The following is a 25,706-nucleotide window of genomic DNA, read 5'->3' on the forward strand; positions in this document are numbered from 1 at the left end:
TTAGTGCTTGAGGAGCCGCTGTGGAGGGCGTCGTGCTCCCCCGCTCGCTCCTGCTCGCCCGCAGGTCGGCGCGCTAGCCCAGCTGAGCGGCTACCAGCGCTGCGGGGTGGCCGGGCTGCACGCGCACCCGCCAACTGGGAAGCGGAGACACAGCTCGTCCGAGCTTCGGGATGAGGAGCGGGCGAAGTTGACTAGCCCCCCACCACCCACGCTGCGCCTCTGCGGCGCAGAGGTGCGCTGCCCTCTTCAGGAGGTGCCCGCGCACGGCTCTGCTCCAGGTGTGCACGGGACAGCCCGCCCCCGAGACCCCCAAACTTCACCCCAAGTCCAAAGTGTGAGCTCCGAGGGCGGTGCCGGGAGCCGGACTCCGGACTCGGTGCAGGGGGAGCTGTCCTGGCGGTTCTCGCGGCCGTCGGAGGGCGGAGACCGGTGGAAACTTTTATCACCATCATCGTAGTTACTACGTTTTACTGTTGTTCTCCCCGCAGGGGCTGCAGCGAGCGCTCTGTCGCGCCTGTTTGTTTGCCAGAGGAGCCGCCCCGGGGAGAAGACTCGGAGGGGAGTTGTCTCCCCAAGGGATACCTGTACCCCAGGCGGGGGTTTTGGGTGGCCTGGATGCGCACAACCCAGCCCCGCAGCCGCTGACGCCGGGCGGCGGCGAAGTTTGGCTGCTGAGCGGCGCGGCGCAAGGCCACTGGACAGCGGGCAGCCAGGCGGCAGCGGGAGCGATGCCGGTGGGGGGCCTGTTGCCGCTCTTCAATAGTCCCGCGGGCAGCGGCCTGGGCGGCGGCCTGGGTGGGGGGCTCGGCGGTGGCAGGAAGGGGTCCGGCCCCGCCGCCTTCCGCCTGACGGAGAAGTTCGTGCTGCTGTTGGTGTTCAGCGCCTTCATCACGCTCTGCTTCGGGGCGATCTTCTTCCTGCCGGACTCTTCCAAGCTGCTTAGCGGGGTCCTGTTCAACTCCAGCCCCGCTCTGCAGCCGCCCGCCGACCGCAAGCCCGGGCCCGGGGCGCGCGCCGAGGACGCGGCAGATGGGCGAGCCCGGCGCGGCGAGGAGGGCGCGCCCGGGGACCCCGCGGCCGCCCTGGAGGACAACTTGGCCAGGATCCGTGAAAACCACGAGCGGGCTCTGAGGGAAGCCAAGGAGACCCTGCAGAAGCTGCCCGAGGAGATCCAAAGAGACATCCTGATGGAGAAGGAGAAGGTGGCCCAGGACCAGCTGAGTAACAGGGTGGGGTTCAAGATGCTGCCTCCAGTGGACTTAGCACCCCTCGTTGGGGCGATTGACGGGGAGCCGGCCGACGCCGCCATCCGCGAAAAAAGGGAGAAGATCAAAGAGGTGAGTGCACCCGGCTAGAAATCCCTGCGGACCCGCAGTGTTTTTCAGGGAGAAACGACAAACCTTTGAAACTCTTTAAGACTGTAACATTACAGTGTAGGAGGACCTGACGGTAACATTACAGTGTGGGGAGACATGGTTTTCCACTTACACCAGGTGCAGTATCAAAGGCTCTTTCGTTTCCATTTCAGTGTCAGAGTAGATGGGGCCAATTATTATCTGAGGTTGAATCCCGTTGTTCTTAACTTGCATGCTCCGGTGAGCATAAGCCACACAAGGTAGGTATTAAATACATGGGCAGGTGCTGTGCAAACCTCCTCTTTCACTGCCTGATCCATGGTTAATCGTCCCTGAGAGCAGTGACGGTGAAGGTTCCAAACATACCTCTAATGAGGCTTGGACGTGGCTTTGAAATGAAGCTTGTATGTAAACGCAAAGCATCAATCACGCATGATAGAAATGTTCTAACAGCAAGTCAGCACACCCCGCGTTGGGTCATGTGGCCCCATTCTGCCAGGTGGCATCCTGTGTGTACTTACAGGCTATAAAGGTGAAACTCGAGAACTTCCTATCATAGGGAGCACACTGTTGTTTACTTTTCAAAAAATGAAAAATGTAAAAAGCCAACCTACCGCCTCTTGCATTTCGGGTGTAGTCAGAAAAAGAGTACCATGTGATGCAACAGGTTTTCCTCCACAGCAGCACAATGATGACAAACTTAATCTAGGACAAACATGGACTTTGATAAGTCTTTCATAATTTCTTTCCTGTGTTTTTCAGTTAGAACTTATAACATGTGGTTAGTTCATGCCTACCTTAAAGCTGAAGAGGACCTTCCAAATCATTTCGGACTGTCATTTTAAAGATGAAAGTTGAAGGGCCCAGAGCCCCAGAACCAGTTAGTGATTGAGTCAGGACTTGAAGCCCGGACTTCCTCTTGTCACCAGGCTCTCTGTGGACATGCCTCCTTTTACAGCTACTCTCCCCTGTGAAACTATGCCAGCCTGTTTTTTTACACAATCCAAGAGCTGCAGGAACCATATTAAAAGCATTTCATCTCAAATCTTGATTCTAATTTCTAAAATACATTATGAATGGAAGTAATATATTTGTCACTTTTTAAGGTTCACAGAGTCTCTGTGAAAATAAATTTTGTGTTTTGACATTGGGCAGGTAATCAGGAAAGGAAGCTTCCTGATCCCCCCCCAATTTTCAGAGACAATTTTGAGGTTGTGAAGAGGTACTTAGCTTAAGTGGCTCCAGAATGGAGGCAGCTTGATTGTTGTAGGATTTCTGATTTTAGTATAAAGACCAGATGAATTTGGTTAAGCTGTAATTGAGCAAGTTAAAGTAGATTTGGGTGCCTCTCAGTTTACCCTAGGCAGAATGCCTTGATTCATCCCTCCTGCGCAAGTAGCTTCCTTCCACAGCCCATCAGCCTTTCTGCTTTGAGACCCTTCCTCAGGCCTAGAACCCTCCTAGACTTGAGGGGGGGGGTTGGATTTTACTCCCTGTGACAACTTCTGTCTAGCAGTTTCCCTTCTCCAAGAAATCCTGTCAGTGCTGCAAAACCAGGAAGGTGGAAAAAAGTCTCTGCTTTCACCAACCTTCTCCCTCTCCTCTTCATCTCTCAGGATCCTTGAAAATAGCCAACCAAAACCCATAGATAATTTAGCCCCAAATTTGTATCTGCTTATGTTTCTCTTGAGTTTGAAGCAGTGTAATTCACACGTTTCATTCCTCTAAATTCCTATGCGCTGCCAGTTAGTGCAGATCACAGGAAATTGTCCCAGGAAATTATTTTAAATACTAAAGATGCATGGATGTGAAAAAGCTATCGGTGATGAGCAATAGTGATTAAAAGTGCATCTAGAGCAGAAGCACTAAGACAGTAGCAGTCAATTCAGGACAGCATATTAACAGTATGCATATCTGTCCTTATTAGATCCATGTTATCTATGTCTCTAGATCAGAAGGTCTTAATGAACCACGTAAAGGAAATTTATGTAGTCTCCTATGGTCCATGTGGTGCTAACATCTTCGCACCTAGATGTTTTGAAACTGCCCAGTCTTGCATAAAGTGGTTGAACTAAATGGGTTCTTTAAAATTTCTTGTTGCCGTGAGAACCCAGGGGGCAGGGAAGCCAGCATGATTAGCTTCAGTATTTAGTCAAAGGCTAACGGGAAGGAATGGATTATGGATTTTCATCAGATTAGTTCAGGCAGATGTGTTCCTTTGTAAACCAAAAAAAAAAAAAAGTTACTCATGTTATTCTAAAAGTATACTGTAAATGTTCAGTTTTAGAAAGGAAAGAGTGGTTGCCCGCTGTGAATAAGGCTCTGGACTTTACACATTTAGATTCAGTTCAGGTACCACCATGTATGCCCTGCCATGGACCAACGGATCTTTGCCTTGATCTTGATTTTTATCGTTCCTGTATTTTCTAGTTCTCTTCATATACTTGGGTTCTCTGTCACACCTGAAAGTACTAAGTTTTATGGGTAAAATTTAGAAGGTATAAGCAAGTCTCACATGTTGGGAGCTTGGACTGTAATATCACACCTGAAAGTACTAACAGTTTTATGGGTAAAATTTAGAAGGTATAAGCAAGTCTCACATGTTGGGAGCTTGGACTGTAATATCTGAGCCAAACTTTCACTTTGTAAATTTGGTTTAAAGACAGCCAATGCTATTTTTATATTGCCAACACAGCTGTGTTACTGGTACCCTGGTAAATTTTTAACAAATTTGTGCTAAAGGGAAACACTTTCTCATTTCAAATAGGATATTTATTGCCTAGCACCGTTCACACAAAGGTGCTACGTGCTTCCCATTTCTGATCTCTGATGGGTGGTAAACATTTGATGTAAAACTTAAAGCCGAAATGAAGACAGCCCCCCACCCCATGAAAACTTTGTAGATAAATTAACTCTGGGATTTCCCTGAAATTTACAGTACACACATAGTGCGTATTCTCATGAGACTGATCTTTTAAAAATTGTGCTCAAGCGGTCTTTAACTTTAGACTGGTAGACAAACGAAGTACAGAAGTTAAAGACCACCATGGAATTTTTAGAAAAGTAGTCCATTTTTCCTTCCACCTCAACTCTTTTTTAAAATCAGGAAGCTTTTGCGGGGAGTCACTACAAAGAGCCTGCACTGTCCTTTAGGATTGGAGCCCTAATTATCAAATTATCAGTGGGATTCCTTTCTTCTCAGACTGGAACTCCTACCAGTCTAAGTGGGGTGGGGGTGGGGAGGCTGATAGCCAGCTTTGGGCCTATCAGGTAAGGCTTTCGGACCAGTTAGCTGTAGGGTCACAGTTGTCTTCTCTAGGTTTCTCCAAACAGGCTTTAGTTTTTAATTCCAGAACTATTTATAATAAAAAGTTGAAAGTAAATTTTCACATTGATGGCTAATGGTGAATATATATTTTTATGCCTTACACTAGCCTTAGGTTGTTCTTGAGTCTATAATTTATGTTAACTACTGACGATTAACCCTTTTATTAAAGGTCAGACATAGGAATAATCTACCTTGACCTATTAAAACAAGACATTTTTAATTTGAAACTTAACTTATTTGTGTGGGTAGTAGTGTGGAAAATAATATTTGCAAAATAAGACCACAGTTTGAAGACCTGAGTCTGAAGGAGCTTAGATGTCCTTGGGTTACCTTGCCTGTTCTGCTCACCCTGTTCTGAAACACACTGGACATTGAACATGGGCAAATGCAAGATTTCCCCACTCTTTGGACATTTCCCAGAGCAGGTAGGTCATGGAGTGTTTGTAAAAGGCTTCTCTCTTTAACAAGTAAATAAATAAATTAAGGTGTCAACAGTGTATGTATTAGAGTAGATGCTGACTGTTGAACATTAATATACAAAAGCAGGAGAAGATTGTTAATGGATAATCAGTTATGCTCAACTTAATTTTCTGTAAGCTATCGATAATTTGTCTGGGAGGAGTATTCTGTCTTCCTCATATTGGGTAACTTAACATTCATATAAAGGAACTCTATATAGGACCTAGAACCTAGTTCAGGCTGTGGAAAAGAGGTTAAAAAAATGCATTTTTGAGTAAATGCATCTGCATCTCTTAGGTGAGCTAATAATCTAAACCACTTTGAGAAATTTATGCTAATATTTCACATGTGTAAAAAGTGTCTCTGGATGAGATCTGAATTTGTTGGGCTTCAGCAGCTTAGTTAACGTATTTGTATTAAATTATTTAATAAGCTATGGTAATACAAATTCTTTATTAGAGAGCATTTAAAGCATGTGTCTCAAGGTCAGAGGGGAGGAAACCCAACAGATCAGTGTGAGGGCTAAATATACATGGGTAGATCAGCACTGCACTGGACCCTGCTTATACCTCATAACCCAGTAGAGAACCTGTGGCCTTTTAAGTTCTTTATAACCTGCAAAACCACAAAAATGTATGTGTTTGTCAAAGGTAAGTTTTGGTTGGTCAAAATAGGAGCAGCCCCCCTGTGGGCTCCAGGGATACTGTGACATGCCTTTTCCCTAAGTAGGCAGAAATGATACAGGAGAAGCCAGTGTTTGGTAGTTCAAGGAAGAGATTCTTTCTTTGGGGAAACTAAGTCTTGAGTTTTCCCTCAGTGTTCTTTGTCTAGCACCTTGTTTAGTGTTAAATAATTGAACAACCTCTAGTCCCCCACCCTTTACTACTAAATATGTTTAAATGTCCTTTACACAAAGTCTGCAAAATTTTTTTTCTGTTACCAAAAATATGCCATAAAAATTATAACTCTGATTTTTAAAAGTAAACATATGCTCTAAGCCATAAAATATTGTATCTGAATGAGACTTTAGAGATAGCTACAATAGAGGCAACTGAGACGCAGAGATTGTTCTGGAAATCACTTTGCTAGTTAGTGGTAGAGTTGAGAATAGAAGCCCAATCCTGGATGGAATGTTGCCATTATCCTGACGTGACTTGTCTCCTAAGTAAAATGCCAGAGAGGTGTATAAATTGACTGCCTATATTCATTATTTGCAGACACTAATGTCGAGTACAAAACATGTACAATCCTGCAGTATTATAACTTTGACCTCGTATTAGTTAAGTTACATTAACTATAGTAATTTTAAAAAAAACAAAGCTTACTAGGGGCATAATTCAGAAGGCCTCTTTTTAAAACCACCCAGGGAAAATTTGATGACATCTTTTTCTCCTTATAAAGATATCTGCAGGAAACAGAGGCATTAGTATTCGTTCAATTGGTCATTCTTTACAAAGAGAGATGGGGGAGAAATAGGGAGAAAAAAAGTGAAAAGGTGTGGACCAACGTCGTGGAGTTCTTTTAAACTATAGATGTACATGCTCTTTGGACATTGTGCAATGCATAACAGAAGAATGGAAAGCTAATCTGAAGGAGAATGTGTTTTTAAAAGTAGACATATATTTAATGATATCACTTATCTGTGGAATCCATGATATATGACAAACTAGTGAATATAACAAAAATGAAGCAGACTCATAGATATAGAGAGCAAACTGGTGGTTACCAGTGGGGAGGGGGAAAGCGGAGGGGGGCAATATAGGGATAGGGGAATAAGAGGTACAAACTATTAGGTGTAAAATAAGCTGCAAGGGGATGTTGTATAACATGGGAATACAGCCAGCATTTTATAATAACAATAAATGGAGTATCACTGTACTATACATCTATAACTTATATAATACTGTACAGCAACTACACTTACATTAAAAAAAAATAAAAGCAGACATACATTTAAAAATCACACCAATCTGTGGTCTCTTCATTATAGGAGCACATAGTTCTCTTCACCCAAGTAGGTCCTGGAGATTCTCTGGATGCTTTTTACCTGCCCCTGCTCCATTCATTTGCAACAACATGGTGTTGTGAGAAGGGCTAGTTTTGGGAGTCAGTTGATTTGGGTCTGAATCTGGCCTCTTACATTTACTAGCTTTGTGACCTTAAGCAAATTGCTTAATCTGTCAGAGCTTCAGTTTTGTCATTTGTAAAATGGAGGTAGTAAATGTACCCACTTGGTTGGATTGGAAAGTTTAAATGTGATCATCCGCACAAAGCACTTAGAATGGTATCAGGTATGCAGAGAGTGTATGATAAATGTTGCTTGCTGTTCTTACTGTTATTAATCACTACCTAAAGACATCAAGCAGAGACTACATTGGTTCAGCTACTGTTTAATACACCAGGGAAGTGAGTAAGCATGTTTCAAAAAGTTATCAAAAACAGTTTAAATTAGGTTTGCTTAAAGGGATACATTTCCAGTTCAGGATAATCATTCCAGACAGCTATGATTTTACTGTGCTACTGTCAACTCTGATTTTCTCACATTCCTGCCAAATTCCAAAAAACTTTTGCTATCCTTAAAATTACATACTTTTCCAGCTTCTGTAGTTCAAAATATGTGTTAAAGAATTAGTCTCTTTCTCACAGTCAGATGTGCTTGTTCCTGAAGTACCATCTTCTCAGAATGATCACAGTTCTTGAGTTACTTCCTTAAGCATTGAAATTGTTCCCCGAAATAGAGAAAAAGAGGGATTAAGTAAAATTGCATTTTAACCTGTTTTGTCTTTGGAGGAATGTTTTTAAGAAGTGAGAAGAAAATTATTTTAGATTTGGCAAAAATTTATGTAATTGTGGTCAATTCTATAATCAGAGCTCAGTCTGTCACCTGGTAGTCAAAATTCACATAAATCAGCTGTACTTCGTAACTCACAGATTTTGGCCTTTTTTGAGAGCTTTGAAATTAGATTTATTAAGGTATCAGGCCCAGAAGGACCTCAGAGATGCTTAACCCCGGTACTCATTTTACATATGAGAAACGGGGCCCTGTGAGCTGTGACTTCCTGAGATTCCCCCAGTGTACTAACTACAGAGCTGGAAACTGCCTCTTAGCTCTCAGGCCCCTGTGAGATGCCTGTGACATCTTTTCTCTAATGAGAACATACGCTTTGGAGGCTGGCTGGCCTGGCCCTCCCTCCTCCTCAGCCCTGTAGCAGGCCAGCAGCAAGCAGCCCACTGAGACCGTCCTAGAAGGAAAGCAACCCTGGCTAGTTCCTTTGCTCTGCAGAATGTAGCAGCACTGGCCACCCCCCCCCCCCCCCCCCCCGCCCCCTGGCCCCACACACTGAGTCCTGATAAAGACTTCTGTGATCATTAGGTACTTGAAAGAAAACCAAATAAGATTAAGGCTTAAGAGCGTTGAAAAGTCGCAGCCCTCATTCCTGTCATGAATACTCTGGCAGTTGCTTTAGGTACATTAGAGCCCAGCAGAGCTGCAGATAATCCAGAACAGAGATAATGAAATTAAAAAGCCCGTGTAGCCTTTGTTACTTAGTTGACTTTCGTAACTAAAATGCTGCCTCATTTCCTTTTTACTGCCAGTCCATTTGTCTCCCTCGCTCTTAAGCTTATCAAAGGCCCAGTCCCTCATTGCTCCTGTACTCTCTGGTCACTGTTGTTCTACATCCTTTCATACAGTGACACGCAGGTCATATTATATTAACTTTGTTAATATTATTAACATTTATATTAACTTTATTTTTATATTAAGTAGTATATAAATACATTTTTATGTATTTATATATGTGGGTCTCCCATTAGATTGTCCTGTCTCCAGTGCCTAGTGTGAAGGTGCTTAGTATGAGAGAAGGACTGGAAGTGAGGGGATAAAAACCTGGTGAAGGGTGCCGAGCTCTGCAGGGGTGGCTTAATAATACAGCGCACTACGTACTAAAACAATCTTTGTTGCAACACTTGCCTAGGCCAGGAGTTTATGAGAAAAGGTGCAGTAATAATGATGTACATGGGCCTGTGAATGATTGTGGTTGAGACATGAACTTGGGCCATCCAAAGACCATGAGCTATTGCTGGAATCTTCATATCTGCCAAATCCTTTTCATGGAAAGATCTTTTTTTGGGGCCCAGCTGTGTGGCTTGAGGGATCTTAGTTCCCCGACCAGGGATCGAACCCGCCCCCCCCTGCAGTGGAAGCTTGGAGTCCTAACCAATGGACTGCCAGGGAGGTCCTGGAAAGGTCTTTTCAAAGTCCCATGAAGAGCACTTGATTCTCCTAAGGGACAAGAGGGTCCAGAGATAGGAGTCCAGGGCTCATGGTCTACACTGGGGGTGGCCACGTCCAGCTTCCCTGAGCTGATGTTTGAGCCATGATTGACTCTAGTTCCTCTTTCACAAGAGTACGTGCTACAACTACAAATAGTGTTTAGTAGTTGCGTTTCCTCACTGTATGTCTGTCTGTTGGGGTGCAAAGCAAAAGGACAGACCTGTGGAATGATGAAGGTAGCACGGGGTCTATACCTAGTCTCAAAGTCTCATTCCCAGCTGCCTGAAATTTCACCATCAGTGCCTCCCTTTTGTTGATGTATTGCTTCTTAAAGGCTGCTATTAAAACAATATCACTAAACTTGCCCAGCAGAAATTATTATACTTTGAGATTTATCTTAACAAGGGCGAGAATGGGTTTGTAAAAGAAGCAAGTATCTTTCACTGTGTTATTTCATTATAAAGTAACACTTGCTTAGGAAAGAACATTTTGAAAGTACACAGGAGTAGAAAAAAGAAAAAAGAAAATCCTTCACAGTTCAATCACTGTCACAAGCATTGTCAACACTTCCTGCCCCAACATATAGGTTATTTTTTCCCCCAATTATAACCATACTATGTATACATGGTTTTTTTTCATTTTCTTTTAGTGTAATTTTATGATAGCATAGTATATGAAATAGATGCATTATAGTTTATTTAACCATGCCCTTGGACCTGAACATTTAGATTTTTTCCAGTTTTTTGTTTTTATTTTAAAATGCTGAGATAAACACCTTTATCCATTAAGATTCCAGCTCATTTTTCATTGCCGCCCCCAACCCCATGAGTAGGATTTCCCCTTAAATTCCTAGTAGAGGAAATGAATAAGTCGAAGGATCGTAGTACATTTTGAGGGATGACTTTCCAAAAACAGTGTATACTTCCACCTGTAATGTAGTGAACCTAGTCTTGACTCTATAAATTTCATGGGTGATGAAACAGTATCTTGTATATTTAATTTTCCTTTCTTTAAGCAGCATTTCCTCCTGAGTTGGGTGACTAGTTGGATTTCCTCACTGTGAGTTGTATAGAACAAGGAGGCTTTTAAAGAAGCAGGATTGGGACGCAGGCAGAGCTTGGAGACTAAGAAGTGGGTGTCAGAGAAGATGGATGTATCAGGCTCATGGGTCCTGAAGGGAGCAAAGTCCTGAAAGGCAGTGGACAGCGTTGGCTACTAAACACAGCAGCAAAATTTGCCTCTTCCCTGGGCTGGACCCCTAGGATTATAAGTGCCCTTTATTGATAGGAGTACCTACCAAGCATGTTGGAACAGCCTGCTTTCCCTTATCCAAGACGCAGCCCACCAGCTTCCAGCAGCTCATCTTCATTGTTATCGTTGGGTTTTTGCATCACATATTTGAGGAAGATGTTGGCCTCTGTGAAGATCTGGGAAAGGAGGGATGGAATCTTCTTTTTTAGAATTCATCAGGATGGCTTCCTAATATTTTAAGATCATAGTTGAAGCTCAGAAATGGTCCAAATAGAATTTCAGAAGCAGTTTTTTTTTTTTTTTTTTTTAGTGGTGCCAGAAAATGGCAAGTCTGACAAAGCTGAATTCTTAAAGAAGAAAAATTAACCAAAAGGAAATTGTCAGTAAGATTTCAAAGCAATATACATGTTGACGTTTGAAGGGGCAGGCTGGTCTTTTGTATATTAGAGGCCTTTGGTGTCTTAAATAGGATAAATGTGCATTTTGTCTCAGGTATTTTATTTTAGAATAAAAGAAAAGCATGATTTATTTATGAAGTTTAGGCTTTTTTTTTTTTTGGCTAACTCCAAATAAACGTGTTTTTAGTCATGCTTTTTTAAGGTAGTGAGGAGCTGCACATTTCAAAATGTATTTATATTCTGACCTTGGTTAGTTCATAAAAGTCTGCCAAATGCCAGAAATGTTTAAATTTGGCTTTGAGACTGCGTTAACATGGTGAATAATGATTGACATAAATGTACTATATTATTTTTATAAATTGTGGTTTGAGATGATAGTCATTTTAGAATATTCAGGATGCTGTTCTCTGAGACATGTTATTTTTGTAGTCAACTAGCAGTGTTGATTGTCAAAATGTATCTAGTCAACTACAAGTTTTCATCTCATGATTAGAAGTGCCCCAACGTCCATGTTGTGATTTCAGGAGTTAGCCTGAGTCAATTTTATAAGGCATTCTTGGTAAGTGTAAAAGGAAGTTTATGTAGTAAAAAACGTGTTTTATGATTGGCATGTGTTTAATACATTGTATACGTTCACTCATATTAAGCATTTTGGTTAGTCTTCATTATTTAATCCTCCTAGGGCTTGCTTAACTTAGAATGTGTGATGAAGAACTTAGCTTAAAAAAGAAAAAAAAGCAGGTGGGGTGAGCAGCTAATTGGAGGAGCATAAAAATGAAGATGATTTATTAACTACTGTGGAAAGCAGCTTTAGCAGTTATGGTGAATAAAAATTATAATTTATTAAGTGTTCTATCAGTAATAAGATAAAGCCACAGCAGAGGTTAGAAGTACTTCTGTTTTCACTTACTCTGAGAGTACAGAATCTCTGTGATGTTGGTTCTTCACAGTCATGAATCTGTTACAGGACTGTCATGTTAAGAGCAGGAGAAAGAGCTTCCCCTGTATTCGTCCACCGGAGCTGTAGCCCTGGGCCTCACCCATAATAGCACCCAGTAAATATTAGTTGAATAAATACACCTTTTTAATACCAGGAGGAATTACTTAGGTTAAGTGTGACACCCTCCCCCCCTTTAAATAATCACATATTCCAAAAGTGGTGTCCACTCATCTTTGGAACCCCTGCTACCTGTCCTCATGGGCTACAGGCCATTGTCTTGGAGGGGAGACCTGATTTTTTTTTTATAACAGTCAAAAGTAATTCAGAACCAGATCTAGTGAATAAAGAGATTCATCAATGTAGGAAACACCTTTTCTAGTTTTAAAGTTGTTTTTAGAATGATTTATAAAGTGAAAAGCTGTATTCATTTTCTTACATGACTTGTAAACTGGCTGTGAAGGTGGTTCATAAAAAAAAGTCTTTTGAGCAGATGTAACATCACTGAAATAAATGTGGGTACTTGTGAGATTCTTTTGAAGGTCGACACTTACTTGAATATAAAAAGTCTTGTTTTGCTTAAAAGTTAATCTGCTTTATATTTACACTCAGCATTTTTAAAAAAATTTTTAAATTAGGTAGAGTCCTCATTCATTTCTGTTCATTATTATCTAGAGCTGTGGACTACATTTAATAAGAGTTGTCATTTTTCTTACATTTCAGTTTTGTACATGGTACACTGTAATTAAAGTTAGTGTGGGTTGTTTTTTGGTTTTTTTTCCCTATCCCAGCAAACATTTTTGGGAGACCATGGTGTTTTTATAAATAGTGCTTGCAATACCACATTGAAATGAAAAGTCATAGGTTAGGTGTTATTTCCACGAAATTAGAATTTAATAAAAATTTTCTCTGTAAGAAGGTGTAATATTTTGAGAAAGAACCTTAGTCTTCTGTTTCCCAGTTTAATATTATCTCTCCTGAAAAGCGTTGTCTCATAGAAATAATTGCATGGTAGAGGCTCTGTGAATTTCATGAATTTGCACATGGTCCCTTTTCCAGTTCATTCTGCAGATCACTATTAGATTAATCTTCCAAAAATATCACTTCTCTCATGTTGCCCAGCTCAGGTTTTAGTGGGCCTCGTTTCCTATGGAGCACTGATTCAAACTTTAGCCAGCTTGAGAGTCACCTGGAGAGCACATTAGCACTCAGATTGCAAGTTGCTGCTTCCAGAGTTTCTATTTCAGTAGGTCTGGGTGGGCCCCAGAATTTGCATTTTTAACATATTCCTGTGGGTGATGCTGATACCACTGGTCCAGTGACTGAAGTTTAAGAAACATTGTTCTATAATGAAGTCCCAACTCCTTAGGCTGGCATTCATTGTCTTCTACAAATCTGCCTCAGTTTGCTGGAGTCACATCCCTTAAATTAGGAAGGACTCTGTGCTTCAGCTAAACTTGCATAGGTACTGTCTCCAAAACACACCTTATTTTATTCTTCACAAATGGAGTGTCTTCTCATTTGCGCAAAAATCTATGCCTCCTCGAAGCCCTCTCACATACCCAACCTTTACTGATCTCTCCCTTCTCCGAAGTCATGTGGCATTGATTGTTTCTGTCTTTGGCCTGTTTGTTGCTTAAGTTCATGGGCATGGTTATCTTCCATCTGGAGTTTAGACCTCCTCAGTGTGGAGACGCCTTTTTGTACTCCATAGGTTCATGGTCCAGAATTTAACAGTGGAGGGCAGTTTGTCTTAAATACAACCAAAATGAGAAACAATTTAATATGTCACCAAAATTCTTTACAACCTACTCAGACGGTGAGACAAGATGGCAGAGTAGAAACCCTTCTGAGCCTCCCCTTCCATCTGTGAAATGGGGCTAATAATTCCCTTTTGCAGAGTTCTTCTAAGAATTAAAGTAGAAAATGTATGTGAATCTCTCTGCACGATTCCTGGTACATAGCATTATTCAATAAATAGTATTTATTAGCAACTAGGGATTGATTGGAGTAATAGGTTAAGAAAAGGGATTGTTGGTAAGAACTGGTTTTGAGAAGTCACTTCCAGGAAAGAAAAGGAAGTTTGGGCTGCAGTATTGCTGTGTTAACCAATAGTTTTATTTTCTGCTGTTACCTCCCTGCTTAGTTGTTGTTGCCCAAATTGCTGCTTCCCGTGGCAGGGAAAAAAGCATTCTTTTGCCTCTTCAATTGTCATCTCACAGAAGTGATGGTCGTCCTTAGAAAAACCAGGGAGAGGGTGTCCATTCATCAGTGGCCAGTTACCTCTGGCTTCCCAGCCTGGTGTCACACAAACACTTAGATATGGGAAGAGGAAAAAAGTCAAAGGAGGAGAATGAAATCTAAAATACCTTAAGGGCATGGAAGGAAATGTTTTGTGAGCTGAAAAAGCTGAATATGTTTCATTCAGAGATAGCTATGGGTATAAATTTAGCTCAATAATTAGGCATATGGTGCTTTCATTTAGGAAGTATCTATACCCTTTGTGATAAGATCCGTTGATTATTAGAGCTGCTGCAGCTTTAACTACATTGGCAGCAGAGATTCCTAGTGCATTTAAAACAAGAATTGAAGAGTGAAATGGAAAACAGAATTAATAATTTGTTCTTGGTTGGTTTTAATCTGTTCTTTATTAACTTTGTAGTTTATGCCTGGAGGATTAGATTTGGAAACAGAACACCAACTAATGTTCTTAAAGTTTACTTTCTTTTTTTGGAACATTATATTAAAGACTTTCTGAAGAATATTTTGGCTGAATTTAGTCTTAACATAAGAGGTGATATGTAAGTTCTTATGATTCAACCTAAAACAATAGAAAACTTCTGAGCTATGATATTTTTAAGTTTTTTCATCTTAGGTTTCAAAGTAGAATTTGTTTAATAAAAATCAGTTAAGAAGTAAAGGTATTCTTGTTGGCCATGAGTATGTTTCATTTAGTCTCCTTTTTTTCTAGCTTTTTTTTTTTAATGCCACAGCCCCCCAGCCCCATCTACTTTTTCCAATCTTAGAATTTAAATCTGTTTGCCACTGGTGGAAAGGAAAATAGGAAAAGTTAAAATCAAAGGGTATTTGTATTGCCATGCCTTGCCAAATGCTTCTAAAATTGAAAACAGACAGACAGTTGTAATTATATAAATAGGAAAGAGTCCTATTCCAAGATACAGCATGATGTGACAAGCTGAAATACAGAGGTTAAAAAACAGTAGCCTTAGTGGAGTGGGGAAGAGAGACTCTGTTCATCTGTTTCTTTCTTAATGCTTCGTTAATATAGTTTCATTAGAATATGCCTGTAAATCTGGGTTTCAGTGTATGTGTTCCTGTGCTTGCAGTCCTCCATCCACCTGTGATCTGGAGAATTACACTCTAGGTTTTCGTAAGGTAGAGGCACTAGAATTTGGGCATTTAGAAGGGACTTCTTTGGGGACTAGGAAGAAGTTTGATAAACTGTAATACCAGGACTGAGTTAACCAGCTGCAGATACCTCATCAGGAAAACTACTCTCTGCATGTATGTGTTCTTGATAAGTGAAAGTTTTGACCTAAATACTCTACTTTGACTTTGATGTGATAATAGAGGTTTAGGATTCTATGGCCAAATACACCACATGTAATCAGGTATTAGTTTTAGCTGTCTTAATTTAGCTTAATGTAGCTGTATTTTTCTGTCATGCTTTTTACCCATGCTGTTAATCATCTTCCATCCTTCTCTGTTTTCTCTCAGAGAGAGGTGGTGCTGATGACACGAAAGTAGATAGCAGAGGGTAGCACAAGTGGAATTACGTATATTACAGGTCAGATTACTAGTTTCCTTAACAATCCAGAAGTGACTATGCTTATCAGCAGGGACTGAGCAGTACTCTGGCTTCCTGCAACCTTAAGAGGTGGAGTCCAGACATTAGCACTGGCACACAGACAGACCACCTTTTCCCTGACTTGCAGGCACTCACTGCTAGGTTTTAGAATTCCTGAGGGAGAAAACTGTCCAGTTACATGATTGGTTAGCATATTTGTGGGCCTTTGGCTCTCAATGGAATTGCTTGAAAGCTATCAGGAAGGAATGCCTTTGATTGATTTGAAGTCTCAGGCATCACCATAGTGTTGCTAGGATTTTCCAAAACACTGGAGGATTTTTGAAGACAGCACTTTCAAGAGCTGATCTGAAGGTGTTAAACTAAACTGGCAGGGAGGGAAGCTTCTTTGTCTACTTCTAGGTGAGATTACTGCACCTGTACTTCACTCTGGAGTATCCTGTCTTCACAAACCCCAGGGGTACAGAACACATTAGTGATCATATAAGTGAGTGTCTGTATATAATGCACCCTAGTTTTCTGTCTTTATATAACAAGACCCCAAGTTAGCTATTTCTTTTATGAAACTGAATTTTGCCTTAATATTTAAAATAAGATTTTTATTCCTTAATTGACACAAACCTTGGCTATTAGTTTCCAGGTATGTTTCATTTATGAATAACAACAACAATAATAATGCCTGATAATTTCCACTTTTTCTCTAGATTTAAAATTGCGGTACCAGTCAAGACTAAATATTTAATTAAAAATACCCCTTCTCGGTTATAGTCTAAAATATGCTCCCTTCTTCCTCCCAATAGAATGCATGTGTTATTTTTCTTTTTCTGAGAATAGTCTCCTTAAGTGATTTTCTGTGTAGCTTGATCTATATATAATTAAAACAAACAATGACTAGATTTTTACAATCTCAACTTTGTGTAGATTGTGTCCCCTTTATCTGCAGTTTTAATTCTAGAGTGGTGAAAAGTATGAAAGTAATTACACCATACCATTTGTGGAGTATTTACTTCTAGTTAGGCACAGTGCTTACCACTCTTCATACATAAACTCATTTAATTCTCAGAACAACCCTGTGATTTGTATTATTTTCCCAGTTTTACACACAGGAAATTGAGGCCGACAGGGTTCAAGCAAGTTGCCCAAGGTTACAGAGCTCCTGGGTCCTCACCTGGGATTTGACATGGGGTCATCTGGCCCTGGCACACATCCTACTCTTACTACGCTCACACAGGTGAATGCCCCTCAGCCTCCCCACCGCACCCACCATGCCTTGAGACCCTTGAGGATCTTACCCACCTTGACTAAAGCACTGGGACACCTGTCACAGAGTCACTCCTTTGCCTGAGAAGTATAGGGGGAAGCAGGAGCACAAAGCTCGACACTACTTTCATCTCAGCTTGTGGCAAACAACATGCTGAGGGTTTCTTTTTTTTTTTTTTTTGGTTCTGTTTTTTTACACTTAATTCTGAAAGTAAAACCCATGATCACTTTGTTTGGAAAAGCTGCTCTTAAGAGTAATATTGAGAGAAGCAAGAAGAACTACAATCCTGCAGCCTGTGGAACAAAAACCACATTTATAGAAAGACAGACAACATGAAAGGCAGAGGGCTATGTACCAGATGAAGGAACAAGATAAAACCCCAGAAAAACAACTAAATGAAGTGGAGATAGGCAACCTTCCAGAAAAAGAATTCAGAATAATGATAGTGAAGATGATCCAGAACCTTGGAAAAAGAATGGAGGCAAAGATCAAGAAGATGCAAGAAATGTTTAACAAAGACCTAGAAGAATTAAAGAACAAACAAACAGAGATGAACAATACAATAACTGAAATGAAAACTACACTAGAAGGAATCAATAGAATAACTGAGGCAGAAGAACGGATAAGTGACCTGGAAGACAGAATGGTGGAATTCACTGCTGGGGAATAGAATAAAGAAAAAAAGGATGAAAAGAAATGAAGACAGCCTAAGAGACCTCTAGGACAACATTAAACACAGCAACATTTGCATTATAGGGGTCCCAGAAGGAGAAGAGAGAGAGAAAGGACCCGAGAAAATATTTGAAGAGATTATAGTTGAAAGCTTCCCTAACATGGGAAAGGAACTAGCCATCCAAGTCCAGGAAGCGCAGCGAGTCCCATACAGGATAAACCCAAGGAGAAACATGTGAGACACATAGTAATCAAATTGGCAAAAATTAAAGACAAAGAAAAATTATTGAAAGCAGCAAGGGAAAAACGACAAATAACATACAAGGGAACTCCCATAAGGTTAACAGCTGATTTCTCAGCAGAAACTCTACAAGCCAGAAGGGAGTGGCATGATATATTTAAAGTGATGAAAGGGAAGAACTTACAATGAAGATTACTCTACCCGGCAAGGATCTCATTCAGATTCGATGGAGAAATCAAAAGATTTACAGACAAGCAAAAGCTAAGAAAATTCAGCACCACCAAACCAGCTCTACAACAAATGATAAAGGAACTTCTCTAAGTGGGAAACAAAAGAGAAGAAAAGGACCTACAAAAACAAACCCGAAACAATTAAGAAAATGGTTATAGGAACGTACATATCAATAATTACCTTAAATGTGAATGGATTAAATGCTCCAACCAAAAGACACAGGCTTGATGAATGGATACAAAAACAAGACCCATCTATATGCTGTCTGCAAGAGACCCACTTCAGATCTAGGGACACATACAGACTGAAAATGAGGGGATGGAAAAAGATATTCCATGCAGATGGAAATCAAAAGAAAGCTGGAGTAACAATAATATTCATCTCAGACAAAATAGACTTTAAAATAAAGAATGTTACAAGAGACAAGGAAGAACAGTACATAATGATGAAGGGATCAATCCAAGAAGATATAACAATTATAAATACATATGCACCCAGCATAGGAGCACCTCAATATATAAGGCAACTGCTAACAGCTATAAAACAGGAAATCGACAGTAACACAATAAACTGGGGGACTTTAACACCTCACTTACACCAATGGACAGATCATCCAAAATGAAAATAAATAAGGAAAGAGAAGCTTTAAATGACACAATAGACCAGATAGATTTAATTGATATTTATAGGACATTCCATTCCCAAACAGCAGATTACACTTTCTTCTCAAGTGTGCACAAAACATTCTCCAGCATAGATCACATCTTGGGTCACAAATCAAGCCTCAGTAAATTTAAGAAAATTGAAATCATATCAAGCATCTTTTCTGACCACAATGCTCTGAGATTAGAAATGAATTACAGGGAAAAAAAAAAAGGAAAAAACACAAACACATGGAGGCTAAACAATGCGTTACTAAATAACCAAGAGATCACTGAAGAAATCAAAGAAGAAATCAAAAAATACCTACAGACAAATGACAACGAAAACACAATGATCCAAAACCTATGGGATGCAGCAAAAGCAGTTCTAAGAGGGAAGTTTATAGCTATGCAAGCCTACCTCAAGAAACAAGAAAAATCTCAATCTAACCTTACACCTGAAGGAACTAGAGAAAGAAGAACAAACAAAACCCAAAGTTAGCAGAAGGAAAGAAATCATAAAGATCAGAGCAGAAATAATTGAAATAGAAACAAAGAAAACAATAGCAAAGATCAATAAAACTAAAACCTGATTCTTTGAGAAGATAAACAGAATTGATAAACCATTAGCCAGACTCATCAAGAAAAAGAGGGAGAGAGGACTCAAATCAATAAAATTAGAAATGAAACAGGAGAAGTTACAACAAACACTGCAGAAATACAAAGCATCCTAAGAGACTACTACAAGCAATTCTATGCCAATAAAATGGACAACCTGGAAGAAATGGACAAATTCTTAGAAAGATATAACCAGGAAGAAATAGAAAATATGAACAGATCAATCACAAGTAATGAAATTGAAACAGTGATTAAAAATCTTCCAACAAACAAAAGGTCAGGACCAGATGGCTTCACAGGTGAATTATATCAAATATTTAGAGAAGAGCTAACACCCATCCTTCTCAAACTCTTCCAAAAAACTGCAGAGGAAGGAACACTCCCAAACTCATTCTATGAGGCCACCATCACCCTGATACCAAAACCAGACAAAGATACTACAAAAAAAGAAAATTACAGACCAGTATCACTGATTAAGATAGATGCAAAAATCCTCAACAAAATACTAGCAAACAGAATCCAACAACACATTAAAAGGATCATACATCATGATCAAGTGGAATTTATCCCAGGGATGGAAGGATTCTTCAGTATACACAAATCAATCAATTTGATACACCATGTTAACAAGTTGAATAATTAAAAGCCATATGATCATCTCAATCGACACAGAAAAAGCTTTTGACAAAATTCTACACCCATTTATGATAAAAAATCTCCGAAGGTGGGCATAGAGGGAAGAATAATGGAAAAATATATTTTTTTTCTGTGCAGTAAGTCTCTGATCCCATTAAGTTCCTAAATAATATCTTCCTGACATCAGGACTATTGAACTAACATGTTACTTTCATATTTATGACATTGAGAGATTATATTACTAGTTTATGAAAAATATGTTTAATTTGCCATTTTTAAATGACACTGACATAGATTAGTATATATTATAGAATTTTTTATAGAATTAGATACATATGCTATACCAGTTAGTTAGATACATATGCTATACCAGATACATAGAATTAGATACATATGCTATATCAGTTAGTTAGATACATATGCTATACCAGATACATATGCTATACCAGTTAGTTTTATATTTTATTATAAACATCCCCAACAGGTACAAAAACATGCCCAACAGGTGCAAAAATACCATGTAAAATAAAACATAATGAAGGCCATATACGACAAACCCACAGGAAACATCATTCTCAGTGGTGAAAACTTGAAAGTATTTCCTTTAAGATCAGGAACAAGACAAGGATGTCCACTCTCGCCACTGTTATTCAACATAGTTTTGGAAGTCCTAGCCACAGCAATCAGAGAAGAAAAAGAAATAAAAGGATTACAAATTGGAAAAGAAGTAAAACTGTCACTGTTTGCAGATGACATGATACTATACATAGAGAATCCTAAAGATGCCACCAGAAAAGTATGAGAGCTAGTCAATGAATTTGGTAAAGTTGCAGGATACAAAATTAATGCACAGAAATCTCTTGCATTCCTATACACTAATGATGAAAAATCTGAAAGAGAAATTAAGGAAACACTCCCATTTACCATTGCAACAAAAAGAATAAAAAACCTAGGAATAAACCTACCTAGGGAGACAAAAGACCTGTATGCAGAAAACTATAAGACACTGATGAAAGCAATTAAAGATGATACCAACAGATGGAGAGATATGCCATGTTCTTGGATTGAAAGAATCAATATTGTGAAAATGACTATACTACCCAAAGCAATCTACAGATTCAATGCAATCCCTATCAAATTACCAATGGCATTTTTTATGGAACTAGAACAAAAAATCTTAAAATTTGTATGGAGACACAAAAGACCCCGAATACCCAAAGCTGTCTTCAGGGGAAGAAGACGGAGCTGGAGGAATCAGACTCCCTGACTTCAGACTATACTACAAAGCTGCAGTCATCAAGACAATATCGTACTGGCACAAAAACAGAAACATAGGTCAATGGAACAAGATAGAAAGCCCAGAGATAAACCCACGCACCTATGGTCAACTAATCTGTGACAAAGGAGGCAAGGATATACAATGCAGAAAAAACAGTCTCTTCAATAAGTGGTGCTGGGAAAACTGGACAGCTATATGGAAAAGAATGAAATTAGAACACTCCCAAACACTATACACAAAAATAAACTCAAAATGGATTAGAGACCTAAATGTAAGACAAGACACTATAAAACTCTTAGAGGAAAACATAGGCAGAACACTGTTGGACATAAATCACAGCAAGATCTTTTTTGACCCACCTCCTAGAAATAAAAACAAAAATAAACCCACCTCCTAGAAATAAAAACAAAATAAATCCACCTCCTAGAAATAAAACCAGAAATAAACAAATGGGACCTAATGAAACTTCACAGCTTTTGCAGAGCAAAGGAAACCGTAAACAAGACCAAAAGACAACCCTCATAATGGGGGAAAATATTTGCAAACGAATCAATGGACAAAGGATTATTCTCCAAAATATATAAACAGTTCATGCAGCTCAATATTAAAAAAACAAACAACCCAATCCAAAAATGGGCAGAAGACCTAAATAGACATTTCTCCAAAGAAGACATACAGATGGCCAAGAGGCACATGCAAAACTGCTCAACATCACTAATTATTAGAGAAATGCAAATCAAAACTACAATGAGTTATCACCTCACTCCAGTTAGAATGGGCATCATCAGAAAATCTACAAACAACAAATGCTGGAGAGGGTGTGGAGAAAAGGGACCCCTCTTGCACTGTTGGTGGGAATATAAATTGATACAGCCACTATTGAGAACAGTATGGAGGTTCTTTAAAAAACTAAAAATAGAATTACCATATGACCCAGCAGTCCCACTTCTGTATTTATACCCAGAGCAAACCATAATTCAAAAAGGCACATGTACCCCAATGTTCTTTGCAGAACTATTTACAATAGCCAGGTCATGGAAGCAACCTAAATGCCCATCGACAGATGAATTGATAAAGAAGATGTGGTACATATATACAATGGAATATTACTCAGCCATAAAAAGGAACAAAATTGGGTCATTTGTGGAGACATGGATGGTCCTAGAGACTGTCATACAGAGTGAAGTAAATCAGAAAGAGAAAAACAAATGTCGTATATTAAGGCATCTATGTGGCATCTAGAAAAATGGTGGTACAGATCAAGTGTTTTGCAAGGCAGAAGTAGAGACACAGACGTAGAGAACAAATGTATGGACACCAAGGAGGGAAAGTAGAGTGGGGGGCTGGATGGGATGAATTGGGAGATTGGGATTGACATATATACACTAATATGTATAAAATAGGTAACTAATAACCTGCTGTATTAAAAAAAAAAAAAAAAGATGTACAAAGAAAACTAGAGTGTGGCACCCTGGAGCATTTTTGGATATTTTCTGGTGAGTCTCAGCAGTGTCAAATGTCCCTGACAGGCAAGAGGACTAAGAATTGGCTTTTGGGTTTGGTAGTAAGCAGGTAGAAGGCGACCCCTACTGGAGCATCTTCAGTGGCATATTTGCGGTGAGCTCCATGTTATAGTGGAGGTAAGGAAGAACTGAGAGAAGTCTTTCAAGAAGGCTGCCGTGAATGGGACTAGAGAGATGGGGTAGTAGCTGCAAGATGACAAGGGACAATGGGAAGATTGAACAGAGAAATAAGTAGCCTGCTGGGCCCTCCTGAGCACACATTTGGGGCTGGCGGCCATGGATTTGTGATGGTCCCATCTGCTCACTTGTTTGATTTTTTTCTGTAGCAGCATTCAGCAACTCTGCCATATTTGGAGAACGCAAAGACTCAACTCCAAATTCCCCGAACAGGGAATCTGACCCAGCAGTAGTTAGGCATCTAATCAGCTCTGGCCAAGGGGTGGAGAATTGGTTGTTAGCACTGGTGCGGCCATGGCACAGAGCCTCCTGACTATCAGGGAGGAGAGGGTTTCCTGGCTACACAGAGGTCTCCCACCATCTCTGCTGCACCCAGCTGCATTTTTCTTACTGGAAGTTTCTCTGTTGTAGGACTACTTGTTAGAGGCAGATTTTCTGTGGTTCTGCTATATGTTAAGTAGAGAAAGTTCTTCTGTCATGAAATTGCAGTTCACCAGCATCAGCATTTTCATATTGTTCCAGTAACTATGATGCAGGTTTGCCTGAAAAATACCAGTTCGTGAACCAAACCTGCCCTGAGATGTTCACTCTTTAATACCTATCATATTGCTGCTTTGATTCCAAGTTTACGATAACAGCAGAAAGTCCCAGCAATCATCATCTTTTGAAATCCTACCTGTCCATCAAAATACAACTTAAATGTTACCAGTTCCACAAATTCTTACCTCTTCCTATCCTCCTTCAGCAGAAAATCATTTGTCTTTCTGTGCTCTTATGGCTTGCTTTGTTTAATCCTCTATAATATATTTATTACAGTTTTACTGTTAAAGGCAGCACATGCAAAGGCAGTGAGATGAAAGAACTCATGGCTTTGTCACTTATGAACAGCCTTACCCTGTGTAAGTACACAATTCTTTGAACCTTTCTCTTCTGTAAAAAGGACGATAATGCCTACCTTTCACGGCTGTTGTTAGGAGCCAGTGAACGAGTGGACGCAAAACTATTTGCTTCCGCTATGATGTAGATATCGATTATTTAAGGAAATAGTTTGGAGGTTGAAAGACCAGGTTTCTAAACCCCTGTCTACCACTTGGTAATTTATGCCATGGCAGTGGGTGAATTACTGTTCTTTCTTGTCTCAGGCTGTTAGTTTTTATAGCTGCTGCAACAAATTATCACAAACATAGCAGCTTAAAACAATACAAATGAATGTCTCACAGTTCTGTAGGTCAGAGTCTGAGCGGGCTTGTTTTTTGGTTTCTCTGCACTGGGTCTCATAAGGCCAAAATCAAGGTGCCAGGCTCTTACCTTCAGGCTCTGGAGGAGGATCCACTTAGAGTCTCTTTCAAATTGTTGCAAAATTCAGTTCCTTGTAACTGTAGGGCTGACATCCCCACTTCCTTGCTGGCTGTCAGCCAGGGGCCTCTCACCTCCTAGAGGCTTCTGCATTCACGTTAACATAGCCCCTCCATCTTCAAATTAGCAACATAACATTGAGTGTGATGAATCTCTGACTTTCCCCACTGCTGTATCCCTTCTGCCTCCAACTAAAGAGTGTTCTCTGCTTCTAAGGGCTCAGCTGAGTGACTAGATTAGGTGTGCCTGAATAATATGGGTTTATCTCTGTATTTTAAGGTTGTCTTAATTATCCTCAAGTAACTTTCATTACATCTGCAAACTTTCTTTTTGCCATGTAAAATAACATATTCACAAGTCCAGGGAGTGGGCCTCTTTGGGGGGATTTCTACTTACCACTTGTGGGTACTATGTGTGATCCAGAATGTGGCACTAAGTGCAGTATAGTCCCTTACATACAAGAGTTACTCAACAGCTATTGGTGAATTGTGTGGCCTGTTGCTGTGGTTTGTCATCAACCAAGCTGTTACCCAGGAGATATTTCGTGCCTCAGATTATGAGTAGGGGAAACCACACCAAAAGAAGCCAGGTTTTATAGTAGTTCCTTAGTGTATAACTGACTCTAGTTGCTCTATGCAGGTAAACAGGAAAAGGAAACCAGAGATATATCCAGATGTAAAGAGTATTGCTAAATAAGAAAAATATTCTACTCTTTATTCTTAGAGATTTTCTTGAGGCCTTTGATAAAGTATCTTATTTTAATTTCATTATCATTTTAATTTTACAAATGAGTATTCCGAATTCAGGGGTATATAAGGCCCCCGATGTTATAGACTATTAAAAATCTTGAATGAAAAATAATTCTGATTTGTGTCTCTTCTCCATATATCATGGCAAGTGTAGTATAGAAGTTAGGAACACAAACTCTGGAACCATACTCCTTGGGTTTGACTTCCCTGTTTGCCACTTATGTGTCCAGTGACCTTGGGCAACTAACTTAACCTCTCTGTACCTCAGTTTCCTCATCTGCAAAATGGAGGTTAAAATAAGCCCTACTTCATAAAGTTGTCATTGAGCATCAAATTGAATCATGCCTAGTACATGTGCTGTATAAGTATTAGGATTATTATTCTAATCAAACAGTTTGTTTTAACCATGGCCTCTCAACCAGGGCTATTTTGCGCCCCCGCCCCCACAAGGACATTGGGAAATGTCTGGAGACATTGGCTGTCACATCTGGG

At 39.9% G+C, this 25,706-nt stretch overlaps 1 protein-coding gene across 1 annotated transcript in view; it reads left to right on the forward strand.

The window, feature by feature from the left end:
- The first annotated feature begins 434 nt into the window (after positions 1 to 434).
- The window catches only part of MAN1A1 (mannosidase alpha class 1A member 1), a 169,400-nt gene continuing 144,128 nt past the window's right edge, over positions 435 to 25,706 (forward strand). The window contains exon 1 of the mRNA XM_065888750.1: positions 435 to 1,337. Within this exon, the coding sequence (XP_065744822.1) occupies positions 729 to 1,337 (609 nt within the window). The 5' untranslated portion in view covers positions 435 to 728. The remainder of the gene's footprint in view (positions 1,338 to 25,706) is intronic.

This window comes from Phocoena phocoena, chromosome 12 (genome assembly GCF_963924675.1).
Source record: "Phocoena phocoena chromosome 12, mPhoPho1.1, whole genome shotgun sequence".
Taxonomy (NCBI): domain Eukaryota; kingdom Metazoa; phylum Chordata; class Mammalia; order Artiodactyla; family Phocoenidae; genus Phocoena; species Phocoena phocoena.